This window comes from Alligator mississippiensis, chromosome 4, assembly GCF_030867095.1.
Source record: "Alligator mississippiensis isolate rAllMis1 chromosome 4, rAllMis1, whole genome shotgun sequence".
NCBI lineage: Eukaryota > Metazoa > Chordata > Crocodylia > Alligatoridae > Alligator > Alligator mississippiensis.
Window position 1 is genome coordinate 105,432,106 of NC_081827.1, and position 16,943 is coordinate 105,449,048.

General features: G+C 44.2%; 1 protein-coding gene and 1 long non-coding RNA gene across 2 annotated transcripts in view; one reads left to right on the forward strand and one right to left on the reverse strand.

The window, feature by feature from the left end:
* The window catches only part of SLC41A2 (solute carrier family 41 member 2), a 98,904-nt gene that overhangs the window by 78,062 nt on the left and 3,899 nt on the right, over positions 1 to 16,943 (forward strand). The window contains exon 10 of the mRNA XM_006272980.4: positions 375 to 523. Coding sequence (XP_006273042.1) covers positions 375 to 523 — 149 coding nt within the window. The remainder of the gene's footprint in view (positions 1 to 374; positions 524 to 16,943) is intronic.
* LOC109283610 (uncharacterized) overlaps positions 1 to 16,943 on the reverse strand; it is a 72,027-nt gene that overhangs the window by 38,477 nt on the left and 16,607 nt on the right. The gene's annotated exons all lie outside the window — the stretch shown is intronic.

The window sequence follows — 16,943 nt, forward strand, 5'->3', positions numbered from 1 at the left end:
CTGGGGGACCTTTATAAGGGATTAGTGCAGCTCAAAAAGTGGGTGGCATTGTTAAAGTCAGAAACATAATCAATGCATATACTAATCAACACTGATAGGGTACATATGAACAAAACCTTGAGCAGCTTATGCCAACAAAGGTCCTGCTCATCCGCAAGCAGACACTAAACCTTCTTGTCCCCTGAGGAAATCTTGAGAGAGTTTGATAGAACTAATGCCTGCCGTTTCAGAAGGGTGCAATTTGTACCTGCCTTTACCACTGGGGATGAACTTGTCCCACAGCTATGGAATTCCAGTGTTGTTTTTTTCCCCTCTGCTATCAAAAAAAATGTTTTCACCTTTTGAACAGCTAAAAGGACTTCTATGTATTTCAGGAGTAAACAACAAATCAGCTCAAGTTCTGCTGCTTTTGGTGATTCCTGGGCATTTAATTTTCTTGTACACCATTCACTTAATGAAAAGTGGACACACTTCACTGACTCCAATCTTTATAGCAGTATATTTGTTTGCAGCCCTGCTACAGGTAAGATTTAAAAAGCTTTTCCAATGGTTATTTTAGTTCTCAGAGAATGGCATGTTGAATATGGGATTTTAAATTTATATAAAAAAAAAAAACAAAACAACTCAGTAGTTTGAATGTTATGAGGTAGTAACATACATATGAGAATATATTATTACTCGTCAGTGTATTCTCAATGTCAGCCCCTACATTTTGGGTATTTTTCAATAGGTATCTGTGCGCTGTTTTCCCAAGCACATATCTTGTTTTTTCATGCTTCAATACCATTGCACCCAGTAAGTATTGTGTTAGTCATTGGGAACAATAGCATCTTTCTTACTGATAGAAAGCAGGCCAAAGAAAATCCTAAAGGAATTCTTTCAAACTGTTTTCATGAAATAAATTGTTTCAGTCTTGTTGGTTATATTTTCTCATATATATGTATGGTTACATGCACTCTAACACTAAATAAAGGTGAAGTTGGGTTAGCAGTAACCAGGATAAGATGGGTTATATTTGTATTCATTTTGGGGGGGGGGGGGGTATTAAGAATTCTTACTACACTTTTACTGTTTATACCTAGTACTGTATTTAGACCTAGCAATGGGAGTTCTTGAAAGATGCCTTTGAAATAGCTATGAAAATCAGCAAAAAAAATGGAAGTGTTTTGATTGAGTTCACAACCAAGTTAAAGTTAAAACCCTTGAATAAAATAAAAAATGGTTAGTTATTTTTTCTGGTATTGTACAATAAAGAAGAACTTGAAAAATCCTTATGTTAAGTGTAGGCCCTGCTTTTACAGTAGCTTTGACTAAATTGTCTTTAAAGTGATGGCAGTATTAATCAATCAACAACAAAAAAAGCAAATTTGGTGTCCTACATTGTGTTTTGGTGACTTGAGTGTTTCTTCCTGTAAAGATGGGTTTTGCCAAAAGCTACAATTAGTAGGTCATATAAAAGGTGCTAGATTTTCACTTAGTAAATAGTGAAAGACTCTTAGTCCATGACAAGTACATGCAAGACTCGAAAGTGCCATTCTTTATTTTTAACTGCCCTCTTATGTGATTACTTTTATTTCTTATCCTATTGCTGTAGTATTTGATTCTTCCTCTACATCCATTTCTTATGGACATGCTGTATATTGGCCTGGTCCAAATTTAACTCTCAGCAGTGGATACATCAAGAGCTGCTGAAAGAAACAGATTTCATACTTTTTATATTACAGTATATCATTATATTTACTTTGCTGCTAACCTTCCCCTCAGGCCCAGAAGACAATTCAAAACTGACATTTCAGACTGGCATAATAGATGGCAAAAATGCAAATACATATTTAAAGCAGATATTAAACCAAGCAAAAAGATTGCAAGTCCTGACTCATTTTTCAGTTACAGTGGTTCTGTAGCAGTGCAACTTCACTGACCTCAGTGGGATCATGCCCGATTTCAGGATGGTATTGAAAAGAGGATGAAGTTCGTAATTTTTCCTTTTTGTGAATGATCTTTTCTTTTCCATCTCCTTTTTTTGGCCATAACATATTTTGTAGTTGTACTTTTGTGGCTGAATTGCAGCATTTCACACTATAACTTTTTAGTGGTCTTAACAAATTTACAATCAGGAACCCCATGCTTCTGTTTATCTTATAAAAATTACACAAAATTAATTATCCTTGCTTCCATTTTTCTCTATACTACTTGTAATCACATTCTTATACAGTGTTGTAATTAAAGGTTTGCATACCTCTGATTGCTAGACTTGAAATGACTCCTTTCCCCTTCAAGTCACAATTCTTCTGTGCCATCTTAATCAGCTCTGTTTTTTTTATTGTCTGTTGCAACTGTAGGACTGTGGGCCTCCCATACACTTTCACACTTAATTCTTTTCTATTTTGACATTAAACTGTGATTATTCATCCCTAACTCTCCATTTTCTCCTCTGCCTTTGATAGTAGTGAGAAGCTAGAGATGGAAAACTCATTCCTGCTTGTGACAGGAGGCTGTCTTGAGGCCGGTTGAAACATTGGCCTGGCCACCTAACTTGCTTGCCACACCTTTGATATAACTGAAAAGCTATTTCTAGGTGGGAGGCTGCCCATTTAATGCCCTGATTCCAAGGGCATAATACACAGCTCCCTACCACTCCCACATCCTGCCCCATGCCTTGCAGATGGCATCACTATATGGCTTTGGCCCCACACCGGACACTACTGTATTCCAACTGACATTTGGACCCCAACCTGGATCCCTCATACTCAGGTGGCCTAACCTCCGCCATCATCCTGGGCTGCAAAACTCCTTCTCAGCAGTGGCCCCTCTGGGACCTTTGGCCCTTGGCGGTCAGGCCTCTCTCTAGCTTCTGGAAGTCCCCTGTGAGCTGCAGGCTCCACTCTATAGGTCTTGGCCCTGGGCTTTTCTGTTAGGGTGTGTTCTCCTAGCCTTTCCCCACCATGGGGCCAGCCACAAGGCAGTAGGGACTGAGGCTTCCCGACACCCCATCCTCACCTTTCACTGGGGAGACACAGGTGTGGCATTTCCTGAGGACTCCCCTTCCACAGGCAGCCTCACCACACCACCCAGCCCCAGCAGGATGTAGTTTTAGGTCATGCCCCAGGACCAGGAACCTCCTCCATCCCCATAGTTCCTGCCCTGTCCTCCAGGTGTTCTGGGAGCAGCAGATTTCTGGCTGGGTGACGTTCATCCCTCGGCTCCCTGCAGCAACTGCCAGCTCAGCTCCTAGAGCCTGGGCTTATACTGAGGCTGCCCAGCTCTACTCCAATCCAGGGGCCCTCTTGCAGTCATGTGACTGCCTAATTAGGCCTCATCACATCTGCTGGCTGCTCCACAGCCTGCTCAAGCCTCTTAAAGTGGCAGGCACAACGCTCTTCTGCCCTTCCTTTAGAGGTGTGTGTAGATCAACACACCATAATCTCAAACAGATTTTTTTTTCTGGGGCATTTTTTTTTCTTGTTCTTAATGCAGGCCTCTTCAAGGACTTGGTTCTTACTCTTGCTTACACATGAAGACTGGAAAACCTTGCAGCTAATTGCTGTCATTTCAATTATCAACCAAACAATGTTAAGATCTACAGGCTAGCCCTATATCATGCTGAAATATAGAGCTTAAAGTTGTTCCCACTTTGCTGAAACTATCAGTACACCTAATTTTAAAAATAAAAAGACCTACATTTTATCAGTATGTAGATAATCAGAATCCAGAAATCTCAAAGGTAGTAATTGGTTATAGACTCCACAGTTAAATGGGTTTGATACTGTATTGCTTTGACCTTCCTAATTAATTATTCCTTCAACCCATTGAGTACAAAATGTGTAGTTGAATATTTGCATTTTTCTATGATTATGGCTGCTTTATTTTGCTTTTCTCTTGTATATATATTTTTAGAACTCTGCCCAGTAAATGTAAATGTAATTTTCTAACTCTAAAAACCTATTGAATGTTTACAAAATGTACTCAACTAAATCCTGAATTTCAGTTCAAATCCTTATTTTTATCACATCACCCTATATAGAATGTTTTTAATAAAAAGAAAATAAATCTCCCACACAAACTACCAAAATAATGTTAGAGAGAAGTTGAGAAAAGTCAAGGAGGTTCCATTTTTGCATTCAGAGCTTTGTGTGTATGCATTTCCTCTGTCAAAATATACTTTTGCTTGATCACTGAAACATCATTAGTTTATCTCAGAGATGAATTGCTGATGATTTAAATATTAATCCTTTTGCTTGGGAGCAGAGCTTTGTCAGGCTGTCTTTAGTATTCTTCCTCAGAGACTGTTATCTGTCCCCTTTTGACCTCCTACCACTCCAGGACAAGTTTTACAAAATCATCACCCTAGTTTCAGAACAAGGATAATTGTCAGTTGATGGCACCAAGAAAAAGAGATAGTGATGCATTGAGTGTGCACTGGGTTGAAGTTCTGTATGGCCCACAGCAACTTCCAGAAAGACACAACGCAATCATTCTTCACTGCAGTAGAACCAAGATATTATCTCACACTAACAGCTCTGTAGCACACATATCTTTGTCACACGCATCTTTGTCTCCATCATTTAACCACATACAAAGATACCTAATCTTTGCTGTTGATATCAAGGACAATTTTCACGGCTCCTTTGTAGGGGTTCGGTATCCAAAGCACTTGCGAAGTATGTGATAGGTATGGTAGTCAAAGACACTCAGAAGAAATTCCATATTTTTTCTTATCTAGATATGATTGTTTTAGTGAAATTCACATTTCTCTGAGATATTCTGGAATCCTTTAAACATACTGGGATTTTTAATACATTTCTGGAAGAGATTGCTAATGCCTTCTCTCACTGGGAAAGTATATTTTTTAGAGTCCTGTGGATGTTGTGTCCTTCCTAGCAAAGTATACTCAAAGCAACATTCACAATATTGTTTAAGTATGGAAGAATCATTTAATATTGCATGGATCATTTGTTCCTTATCCTTTTAGTCTTCTGAATTTCAGTAAAAGGAACCTTGGTTTCTATCTCCTCTGCCAGAAGTGTGGTTGAGTTATTTGCACTGTTATGCAAATGTTTATTTTAATTGCTTATAATGACAGGGTATTACTCAGGCCAACTCTTAGCTTTTCCCATAAAGTAAACTCTAAATTCCACTTGAATAAATTAATTAATCTTCCTTCTTCTTGTCCTTATTTGTCCTTTCCAAACTATAGCATTCCTTAGAGGTATTTTAATACCGTATTTTTCTTGACTAGTATTCAGGACTTAGTAGAGTCACATTCCCTAACTGTATTCCTCAAAGACACAAATCAATGGAAAAATGCTGGCACTGTAAGCTACACAAGTGTTGCTTCAGTTTCAAAGGGTATTCTTCTGGTATGTTAGTCTTTGCTAAAGACGGGACCTGTCAGTTTAAAATCCTGATTTCTCCACAGCAACACCCAAAGGTGCCAAGTACGTGGGGGCTCAAGGGCCCTGGCCCCCCTTGGGAAGAGGGCTGTCACCTGAAATGTGTAAAACTTGTCACATGTCCATCATCTTAGGCCCCTCCCCCCTCAGCACAAATAAGTCGGCACCTATGACAACACCCTTACATTCTCTGTTTAGTGGATGCTCAGTTGTCTTCCAGATTGTCCTTTCTCTCTCTTACCATGGTGATGACTATCTTCTTCTAGATCACCTTTTCCTTTCTGAGTGTGATCCAAAGCCCATCAATGTCCAGGAAGGATTTCCATTTAATTCAGTTTTGCGTTATAGTATGCCCATAGCATGCCTTCTATCTCATTCTATCACTCCTCCTCCTGTTCATCTTGTTTTCCTCCTTTTTTCTCCCCCCCATTCCTGGTGCCTTTACATTTTCCCATTGTTTGTTTTTTTCTCCATACTCTCTGCTATTTTTTCTTTGATTTTGTAGATTTTTTCTAGGATTTTAAAAGTTGGGTTTGGGATACTCATCCCAATTACATCATGTGCATTACTCTTAAATTACTGAAAAACACAGTCTACATTAATTCTGCCTTTCTCTGGAGAAATCAGTAAGACACATGAAAAACACACATGGGTAAACAACCTCAATCCTAAATAAAATAGTAATGGGATATAATTGTATTTCATGATATAATATCACATTGAAACAGTAAGAGCAGAAGGTAAAACAGCAGGGAATTTAGCACTAACAGCAAGTCATAGGAAATCTTTCCAATTCTTCTCCATGCAGGGACACTGAGCACTAGTAATACTTTTGAGTAGTATTGGCTCCAGACCCATCTTATGGATGAATGTTAAAATGAATCAGATACTGAAATACTGAACATACTCATAATATGTAACTAAATTTTGCTCATTCATATTCTAATTCCATGATTACATATATCTTCGTAAAAGGAGAGTAAAACTCTTGGATTTATATATGAATATACAGAGACTGCACATAGATGTGAGTATGGATAGAAGTCCTATCACCATGTACTTGGCATGTATTCCCATGATGAAAGCATGAGACAGTTGCACATGCCATCCCAAATGAATATCATAATAAAACCCCTATAGAATGCCATTGCACATCATAATGTATTCATTTCATGCTATATTTTACAGGAAAAAACTGTTCTGAAAATGTTTTTAAAAATGTTTAAATGTTTCATGTTAACTGGGGCTTTTCTGGATCTTTCCACTTGCAAAGCCAATTGTCTTAATTGCCATGAGTGCAAATAGGAGGGTTCCCTGACAGTAAAGATCTCAAAAACTGATACAAAAAATAGCTTTCCTATGGCTAAAGAACAAAAATAAAGTTTAATCTCAAGACATGAAAACATTAAAAAGCAATGTTTAATTAATGTTTCCAGTTAGAAAAAGAAGAATATTTCTTTTCCTATAATGCTCCCATTTCTGGGCTTCAAGAGCCAATCAGATACTGGACTATAAATGTTAGGCACATGTATTTTTAAAATATTGGCATGTAATCTAAATTTGAATCAGAGGTAGGTACCACAGACTTTAACCCCAGTTTCATATTTTATGCTTTTGTATTGCTTGCTTAACAATTTGTCTTCAGGGTCATTTCTTCAAGGACTAGGCTTCTCTTCCCAATAATTTTTTTTCTGGCTTCATCCATTTTTCTGTCTAATTTCCCCTGATTTCTGTTGCCAAATAGTTTTTATCCAATTGATACCAATGCCACCATACTTGCTAACTTTAAACATGAATACTTATGAACACTAACTTTGAAAGTCTTTTTGAAGTCCAACTTGATTGTGTCTTTTGAGTCAATTCTGTCCATTCCCATTGTAAATTACACCAAAATGTTAAACAGATTAATTCAGCATGACCTCCCTTCTTCTCTTTACATTTCCAAGATATTTCCTTGAATGACTCAGAATATTTCCAGCTGTTCTCCTATTAATGTCCCTGATCAATAACTGTTGGGTCTCTCATTACTAAAGTTATTTTTGTATATATGTAAGCCACTTAGTTTTTACTTTACTTGACTTCTACATGACAGTCAATTTGTCCTTTCTTTAGTCTTATACAACTCTAAGGATGTCTTTCAATTTTCTAATATTGCCCATCTCTGTTCTAAGCTAATTTCTGTGATCTCTTCCTCAAAATGCAAAATATATTTGCAAAATGTCAGCCTTATGTCTTTTTCAATATGCTAGTCTCACTCCCTCCTTTCATTTTCTGTTTTGTCTTGCCAATTTCTATATGCCATCTTATTAATCAGCTCTGCTTTGCATTGTATCTTGTTAGCGTGCATTTCTATTTTATTGCTCCCTAAATGAACTTGAAGAAACAACACCAGTTTTCAAATTTTAAATACATCTATTCTTCAGAGCTGGTACAAATTAGAAGTACACTGTATGTTACGCTCTTTGCACTAAAGGGACCAGTTTACTTTCCACCAACTCTGGGAGTACAGCTTCTAAACAGCCAGGACCTCACACGCCCAAGTTGCATGCTGCATGGACAAGTCCCCATTGCACTGTGTTCTTGCCCCTCCCTCCCCACTGCAGTACGTACCTGTGCAACCACTGCAGTGACCCTGCATGGACACTGCCCCCACTGCTGCACCATGTGGCATCAATCTCACCATGAGTACCCTGCACTGCACCACTTGGATGGGCACAAAATGCAGAAGCCAGAGGAGGGAGGGGGACCACAAAAACTCCAGCTGCTGTTGCAGCTGAAGCAGCAGGGGGAGTTGTGGCCAGATGGGATTCTGGGATCCACAACCTAACTCCTTGTAAGGCCAGCAGTTGGACAACCCTGCACTAGGTCACCTAGTAATAAGACTCCGTACTGTTCCTGAGGAAACCTGAATTTTCCTCAATAAGCAGTGATTTTTCACTCTTCACATAGACAGGACTTAAATGCCATATAGGGGTTAATATTCAAGTTAAGTCAGTTACTTTATTTCTTGCAACACCCTGAGGCTAAATTAAGATACAATCATTGAATCATAGAGTTGGAAGGGACCTCAGAAGGTCATCTAGGCCAACCGCCTGCTCAAGGCAGGACCATCCCCAACTATATTATCCCAGCCAAGGCTTTGTCTAGCCAGGTCTTCAAACCTCGAAGGATGGAGAATTCCACAACTGCTCTGGGTAGCCTGTTCCAGTGCTTCACTTACCATCCTACTGGGAAAGTTTTTCCTAATATCTAACCTAAACTTCCCTTGCTACAACTTGAAACCATTGCTCCATGTTCTATCACCTGCCACCTCCGAGAACAGTCTAGCTCAGGGGCGGGCAAAATATGGCCAGTGGGCCAGATCTGGCCTGCGAGGCCATTCTATCTGGCCCACGGGGCCCATAAAAAATTTAGAAAATTAATATTCATCCGCCCTTGGCTCCTGTCAAAAATGCTAGGAACCAAGGGCAGTAGGACCCAGGGAAAGCCTGGCAGGCTCCCACAACAGCAGGGCCTGCCCGGCCCCTCCCCTCCAGCTGGAAGCCCCAGCAGAGGCGTCTGGCCTGTGGTTGCCCCGCACCAGAACCTCAGGTAAGTGGGGGGGAGGGCAGGGAAGGAGCCTGGGGAAAAGCTGAGTAGGGCTGTCTGGAGCAGGCACAGGCAGCCCCAGGTGGGCTGTGAGCAGCTGCAGCATGGATCGCTAGCCATGGGGCAGGGAGGGGCTGCTTACCCCACCCCTGCACTTAGCACCACCTTGTAACCCAGCCCCACTGCCAGCCTGGGCCCCACGCTAGCTCTGGGCTTGCCTGTCGGGGCTGCATGTGGCGACAGCAACTGCAGCCCCTCAGCTTGCTGTGCCAGGCACTGTTTGCCACTGCCGTGGGCTGCCCAGCATGCAAGCTCCGGGCAGGCAGCAGTAGCCAATAGTGCCCAGTGTGGCAAGTGTGGGGGGGGGGGGGCTGCAGCTGCTGTTGCCACACACAGCCCCGAGAAGCGAGCTTGGAGCCAGTGCAGGCCCAGGCTGGCAGCAGGGCTGAGTTACAAGCTGGTGCTGAGCGCAGGGAAAATGGCCCCTCACTTGCCCCGTGTCCAGCACCCCATGCTGCAGCCGCTTGCAGCTCGCGTGGGGCTGCCTGTGCCTGCTCCAGACAGCCCCATGTGGTCTGCGAGTGCTTGCATCAGGGAGCGCTGGCCATGGGGCGGGCAAGGGGCCGCTTTTCCCTGCACTCAGCACCAGCTTCTTCCCTGGCAGTGAGCAGGGGGTTGGGGCTGTGCGCTGCCTCCCACCTGTACCATGGGGCTGGGGAGCCAGTGGGAGCACAGGGCCTGTACCGGTGTCCCAGGGCCAGTGCCGGTGGGGCCCAGAGCAGGGTGGCAGGAGCACAGGGTCCCAACCAGCAGGGGCTCTATGGAGCCAGCTCCCCACTCTCCCTGCTGGTGCAGCCCAGCCTGGCTCCACAGACCCCTGCCAGCCTGTGCCCCGCTTTGGGCCCCACCGGTGCTGGTCCTGGAACATTGGTCCCAAAATGGTGACCAGGGGGTGAGGCATCTGTCAAGGAGCGGGGCGCATGTCAAGGGGCAGGGCTACCCATGCAGCCCTTGACAGCCTGCCAAAACTGGGTAAGTGGCCCTCCGCCCAAAATAATTGCCCACCCCTGGTCTAGCTCCATCCTCTTTGGAACTCTGCTTCAGGTAGTTGAAGGCTGCTATTAAATACCCTCTAAGTCTTCTCTTCTCTAGACTAAATAAGCCCAGTTCCCTCAGCCTGTCTTCAGAAGTCATGTGCCCATGCCTCCTAACTATTTGCCCTCTGCTGCAGCCTCTCCAATTTGTCCACATCCTTCATATAGTGGGGAGCCCAAAACTGGACACACTACTCCAGATGTGGCTTCACTAGTGCTGAAGAGAGAAGAAGAATCACTTCCCTCAATCTGCTGACAGTGCTCCAACTAATGCAGCCCAATATGCCATTAGCCTTTTTGGGAACAAAGGCACACTGTTGGCTCATATTCAGCTTATTATCCACTATAAACTCCAGGTCCTTTTCTACAGAGCTGCTGCCTAGCCAATTAGTGCCCAGCTTGTACCGGGACATGGTATTGTTCTGTCCTGAGGTCAAGACTTTGCACTTGTCCTTACTGAACCTCATGAGATTTCTTTTGGTCCAATCCTCCAATTTGTCAAGGTCTCTGAATCCTAGCCCTACCCTTCAGTGAATCTACTACTCACCCCAACTTGGTGTCATCTGCAAACTTGCTGAGGGTGCAGTCTGTGCCATCTTCCAGGTCACTGATGAAGATATTGAACAAAACCGGCCCCAGGACTGACCCTTGGGGCACTCAACTTGATGCTGGCTTCCAACTAGACATTGAGCCATTGACTACCACCCTCTGAGCCTGATGATCCAGGCAATTTTCTATCCCTCTTACAGTCTATTCATCTAACCTGTATTTCCTTAGTTTGCCCACAAGAATGTTTTGGGAGACTGTGTCAAACGCCTTACTAACATCAAGGTATACCACATCCACTGCTCTCCCCACATCCAGACAGCCAGTCATCCCAACATAGAAGGGAATCAGGTTGGTCAAGCATGACTTGCCCTTGGTAAATCCATGTTGACTGTTCCTAATCATCTTCTCCTCCAAGTGTTTAGAAATGGATTCCTTGAGAATCTGCTCCATGATTTTTCCTGGGACTGAGGTGCGGCAGACCAGTCTGTGGTTCACTAGATCCTCCTTTTTCCCCTTTCTTAAATATGGGCACTATATTTGCCTTTTTCCAATCATCTGGGACTTCTTCCAGTCGCCATGAGTTTTCAGTGATGATGGCCAGTGGCTCTACAATCGCACTAGCCAACTCCCTCAGGACCTTTGGGTGCATCCTGTCCAGCTCCATGATCTTGTAGATGTCCAGCTTTTCTAAATAATCCCTAACCTGTTCTTTCATCACAGTTGGCTGCTCACCTTCTCCCCAAACTGTGCTGCCAGGTGCAGTAATCTGGGAGCTGATCTTGCCTGTGAAGACTGAGGCAAAGAAGGCATTAAGCACTTCAGCCTTTTCTGCATCCTCTGTCATTAGGTTGCCTCCCCTATTCAGTAAGGGACCCAACACTTTCCCTGATCCTTCTCTTGTTACCAACAGAGTTGTAGAAACTCTTCTTGTTACCCTTCATGTCCCTTGTTAGCTGCAACCCCAATTGTGCTTTGGTCTTCCTGACTTCATCCCTGCATGCCTGAGCAATACTCTTATACTCCCTAGTTGTTTGTCTAAGTTTCCATTTATAAGCTTCCTTTTTGTGATTTAGTTTACTGAAGAATTCCTTTCTAAGCCAAGCTGGTCTTCTGCCATACTTGTTAATCTTTCTGCACATTGGGATGGCTTATTCCTGCACTCTCAGTAAGGTTTCTTTAAAGTAAAGCCAACTCTCCTGGACTTCTCTCAACCTCCAACTGACTTCCCAGTGGACCCTGCCCATGAGTTTGAGCGAGTTGAAGTCTGCTTTTTTGAAGTCCAGGGTCCTTACTCTGGTGCCTGCCTTCCTTCCTTCCTCCAAGATCCTGAACTCGATTATCTCATAGTCACTACTTCCCAAGTTGCCATCCACTACTACATTCCTCACCAGTTCTTCCTTGTTTGTGAACAGCAGATCAAGAAGAGCATGTCCCCTAGTTGGTCACTCCAGCTCTTGCACCAGGAAGTTGTCCCCAACACTCTCCAAAAACTTCCTGGATTGCTTGCGCACTAATGTATTGCTCCCCCAGCAGATGTCACTGTGATTGAAGTCTGCCATGAGAACCTGGGCCTGTGATCAGGAAACTTCTGCTAGCTGTTTGAAGAAAGCCTATCCACCTCATCTGCCGAATTGACTAGCACGATGACTGAAAGGGACCTAGGGGTAATAATAGACCATAGTATGAACATGAGCCATCAGTGCGATGCTGTAGCCAGCAGGGCAAACAATACTCTGGCAAGCATCAACTGATGAATCTCAAGTAAAACCAAGGAAGTAATTCTTCTGCTTTACTCGGCATTGGTGAGACTGCAGCTGGAATACTGCATGCAGTTCTGGGTGCCGCACTTCAACAAGGATGTGGAAAAGCTTGAATGAGTCCAGAGAAGGGCCATCTGTATGATCAGAGACTTGCAAGGCAAGCCATACGAGAAAAGGCTGAGGGACTTGGGTCTCCTCAGCCTGAAAAAGAGAAGGCTGGGAGGGGACTTGGTAGCAGCTTACCGCTATAGCAGGGGAATACATCAAGGGCTCAGTGAACAACTGTTCACCAGGGCACCCTTGGAGAAAACCAGGAGTAATGGTCAGTCACTGTGCCCGTCTGGCCTCGACCATCTTGTTCTGTGCTTCCCTAGTTCAGGTGCTCACCAGGATCCGCCTTGCCATTGCAGGTGGTCTTATGGGGAGGTCTTCACACCCTTCTCGCCTGCCATGACTTTGAATCTCTACCAGTGGGGGGGGGGGGGAGGGGGGCTTAGTACGGCGCGGTTACCCTCATTAGACAATTAGACACCTGCTCCTTTGGAGGTCTGCGAGGCTCCACCTCTCCTATACCTCGCCCTATACCCAGCCTGGCGGGTCACTGTCGATCTTGCGGCCGTTCTCGTACTCCACGATCCCCGCTCAAACAACGAGTGCTCGGCTCGTCTTCCCGCTTTCCTTGTTTTCACCTTCCCTCAACCCCTTCCGGCACGGGGAAACACAAAATACTCTCTCTAGCCAAAGAAAAGAACCAATAAACACAAGAAAACCACTACCAACACCGTGCCTCCTTGTGGACCCCCAATAGTCCCTCTGCACTCCTATTCGCCCAGTAGGGGCCTCTCTAGATCACCTAGCCCTGCGGCTTGGTCCCTACTGCCCTGGCTACAGCTGCTCTCCCTCGCGGCCGCCAAAAATGTTGTGACCCTCTCTCTGGGTCTTCTCAATCCTGCAGCCCTCTCTCTGGGATTTCACAGCTTCGTAGCCCTCTCTCTGGGTCTTCCCAATATTGCTGCCCTCTCTCCAGGTCTTCCCAGTATTGCTGCCCTCTCTCTGGTTCTTCCCGAAACTGCTCCTCCCCTTGCAGCGTCTCTCCCCGCGCTCTGAGCCCCTCCACCATCCCACCTGTTTGGATGTTGTAAGGAGGATCAGCGTTTCCTCCTTTTCCGTGGAAACTATTGGTCCCGGGGCTTTTCCAGGTACCTTCCTTATTCTCTGCCTTGCCCGTCACTGGAGCTCCTGTTCCTAGTGCCGGTTTGTCTTTACCGCTGCTGCCGACCTGTCCTTTGCTGCCTGAGGCGTCGGCTGCTCCTCTACTCGTGATCCTTGCCTCTCGCTCCGTCCCGTCCTTTCGGCTGACTCTGCCGGCTGGGGCTCCACCCAGTATCTGTCCCCCTGCCTTTCCGTGTGCCGTCCTTTTTGTTTCCATCGGCTGGTAATCGCTGCTGACATCACCCGCTGGCCGCAGCTGAATGAAGGCGCGGCTAATAACCTGCGCGGGTTTTCTCCGTCGCTCCTGTTTTGCCTCAAGTCCTGCTGCGGGTAAGTTTTCTTTTTTTACTTTTGTTTTCCCTGCTCCTCCCCTGTTTCCTGGCCCCAGGGTTTCCCCCTTGGGCTTTGGGGTCTCCCCTGTTTGTCTCTCCCTGTGACAGTCACAAACTCCTGGAAGACTGTTTCAGGCTTAATACTAGGAAAAACATATTCACAGTTTGGGTTTCCAGACTGCGGAATAAACTCCCTCCAGAGGTGGTGGAAATCTTCAAGAGGAGACTGGACGGTCTCACTGGGGTCACGTGACCCCAGTTGTCTTTCCTGTCTAGTGCAGGGGAACTGGACCTGATGATCTTGTGAGGTCCCTTCCAGCCCCTCACAATCTATGACCACATCCTCCTGGTCTGGTTGTCTATAGCAGACCCCGACCACAACATCATCCTTGTTGTTCTGCCCTCTGATCCTAACCCAGAGACTTTCAACAGGCCTATCTCCAGTTTCATACTGGAGCTCTGAGCAATCATATGACTCTTTTACATAAAGCATAACTCCTCCTTCTCTTCCAACTCCTCCTTCTCTTCTCCACGGCCTGTCCTTCCTGAACAGTTCATACACATCATTGACAGTGCTCCAGTTATACAAGCTCCCACCACATCTGTTATTCCGATCATGTCATAGTTCTGTGACTGTGTGAGGACTTCCAGTTCTTCCTGCTTGTTTCCCAGGCTCCGTGCATTCGTGTACAGGCACCTGAGGTAACTAGCCAATTGCCCTAATTTCTAGGGAAGAATGAGAGCACCTTCCCTGTTGCCCACTCCTGCTTGTACTTCCTCCAGGTTATCCACTTCCCCACTTACATCAGGGCTTTGGTCTGCATCCAGTCATCCATCTCCAAAGCATGATCTGTAAATCCTCAAGCATCAGAGAAGTACTACTTTTCCTCCAAAAAATAAAGATGACAACAATCCTAAGGTGTCATTAAGTTTCAATGTTAGCTCTATGGCAGGGGTTGTTAGCTGGGGGTATGTATACCCCCAAGCGTACTTGAAAAGGCCATAGGGGGTACACGTGGGTGGGTGGGTGGGGACAGTGTGCCACCACACACCATCCTGCACTGCTGTGCAGGCACTGCCAGCCAGGCTGGACATGGGGGATGAGGGAAGCTTGGACTTGGCACCCACCATGCTCTCCCACCCCGTGCCGTGTCCGGCTGCACGCCACACACCCCTCGCCACCCCACTCCACATCCTGCCGTTGGGGGTATACTGATCCACACCCAGCTGCCGGGGGAACACTGATCCAAAAAGGTTGACCCCTGCTCTATGGCAAGTGCCATCATACAGCTGACAAGTCATTCAACAGCAGAGCAAGCTGCAATTCATAGTTCATCACAAGTGAAGTATAGCAAGTTGTGTAATGCTGTTTGCATTGCTGGGTTATATACAGGCATGTTGCAACTTACACAGGGGATAGGTTCTGAGGTCATCGCGTAAGGCAAAAATCGTGCGTAGTCAAATCGCCAGCGATTTGACTAGTGGTGACTGCCTCTGCTTCCAAAACCTCTTGCCGCCGCCACAGGGCCGTGCTTGGAGCTGTGCAGCTGAGGGCAGCAGTGTAGCATGGAGTGGTGGGAGGGATGGCTGCGTGCTGCTGAGCCACCACCACGCTGCCAAAACCTACCGCTGCTGCCGCAAACTGAAGCCCCGCCCCCCCTCCTACCCCGTGTAAAGTTGAATTTGCACAAGTTAAATGCGCATATGATGCGACTGTACTGTATTGTGCCCACATGACTTAATTCCTCCAAGAGCAATTATTCAGGTTCATTCAAAGACCTTAATTCCCAGATTATTTGCACTGCTTTTCTCCCCAAGTTTAAATTGCCCAGGTATTTTACAATAGGAAATGTATTGACCAGTGGTTCCCAAACTGTGTTTTACAGATTGTTGATGGCCTATCATGCTGAGCTGTCTTTAGATTTCATCAAGACCCTCAACTCTTTTTCAGTTAAAAGTTTGATATGGATGTGTTATGGTCCATGAGAAATGTAAAGGACTGACAGTAGTCTTTTGGTCCAAAACGTCTGCAGCCACTGACAGAGCCAATTTGGTGTTCTTGGCTCTTTAAATTAGAGAAGTACATTGTGCACTGTATTTTTTAATACAGTAAAAACTGATTTCAGAAGAGTTCCTGAATACATACAACTATCGCTGGTTTTTAAGTTATGGAGTCTTCTGTGTAGGACCTGTAAAGGGATGTTAATGCATATCTCTATACAGACTGTTTTTGTCTGTGATAGAAGAAGGAGCTGACTCAAAGAATCTGAGATAGTCTTCCAAAGAAAACATCTACTTTCAATATACTTGTTTGGATTCCAGTCAGCACATCTAGCACATGCATAATTAGCTTAGACTACAGAGTTGCCTTTTCAGAAGACATGTTTATATAAATAAGTTATGCATATTTCATAAAGAAAGAACAGGGGAATATTTGGTCATTTGAAAAAAAAAAAGAACTTAACAGGTTTATAATTTTAAAATATGCTTTTGTAGAGCAAAGCATGAATTTAATTATTTGTTACAAGAGATTTAATTTTTGTTTTAGAGATAATTATTTTATAACATCTAGTCATTTATATTCAGTATTGTGATATTTTCTATATTTTTAATGTAGATAATTTCATTAAAAGTTCTTGAGAGCCTTGAGTCAATATGCCAGCAACTGGCAGGATACATTTTATATGCTTTTGGTTCTAATTTAAAAACTATATATATTCAGTAAAATACAATGAATTATATAACTTTTATCTTTTTTGTGCTACACAGAATTTTTCAACATATATAATAGATTTTTTTGTACCTGACCAAACTGATAAATCATAATTCCTAAAGGTCTAAATAGCTAAAAAGTCAGATTTTATGAATGTTTATTTCAGTCCAAGCAGCTCCCTCTGACATGACAAAAGGAAATAGAGACTCAAATCCGTATGCTTTCTTCCACTTCTCTTATGCCATGTCATGCCAGTGAGCCTGAAATTCATTCAGTGTTAGAATATTAAATAATAAATCCCT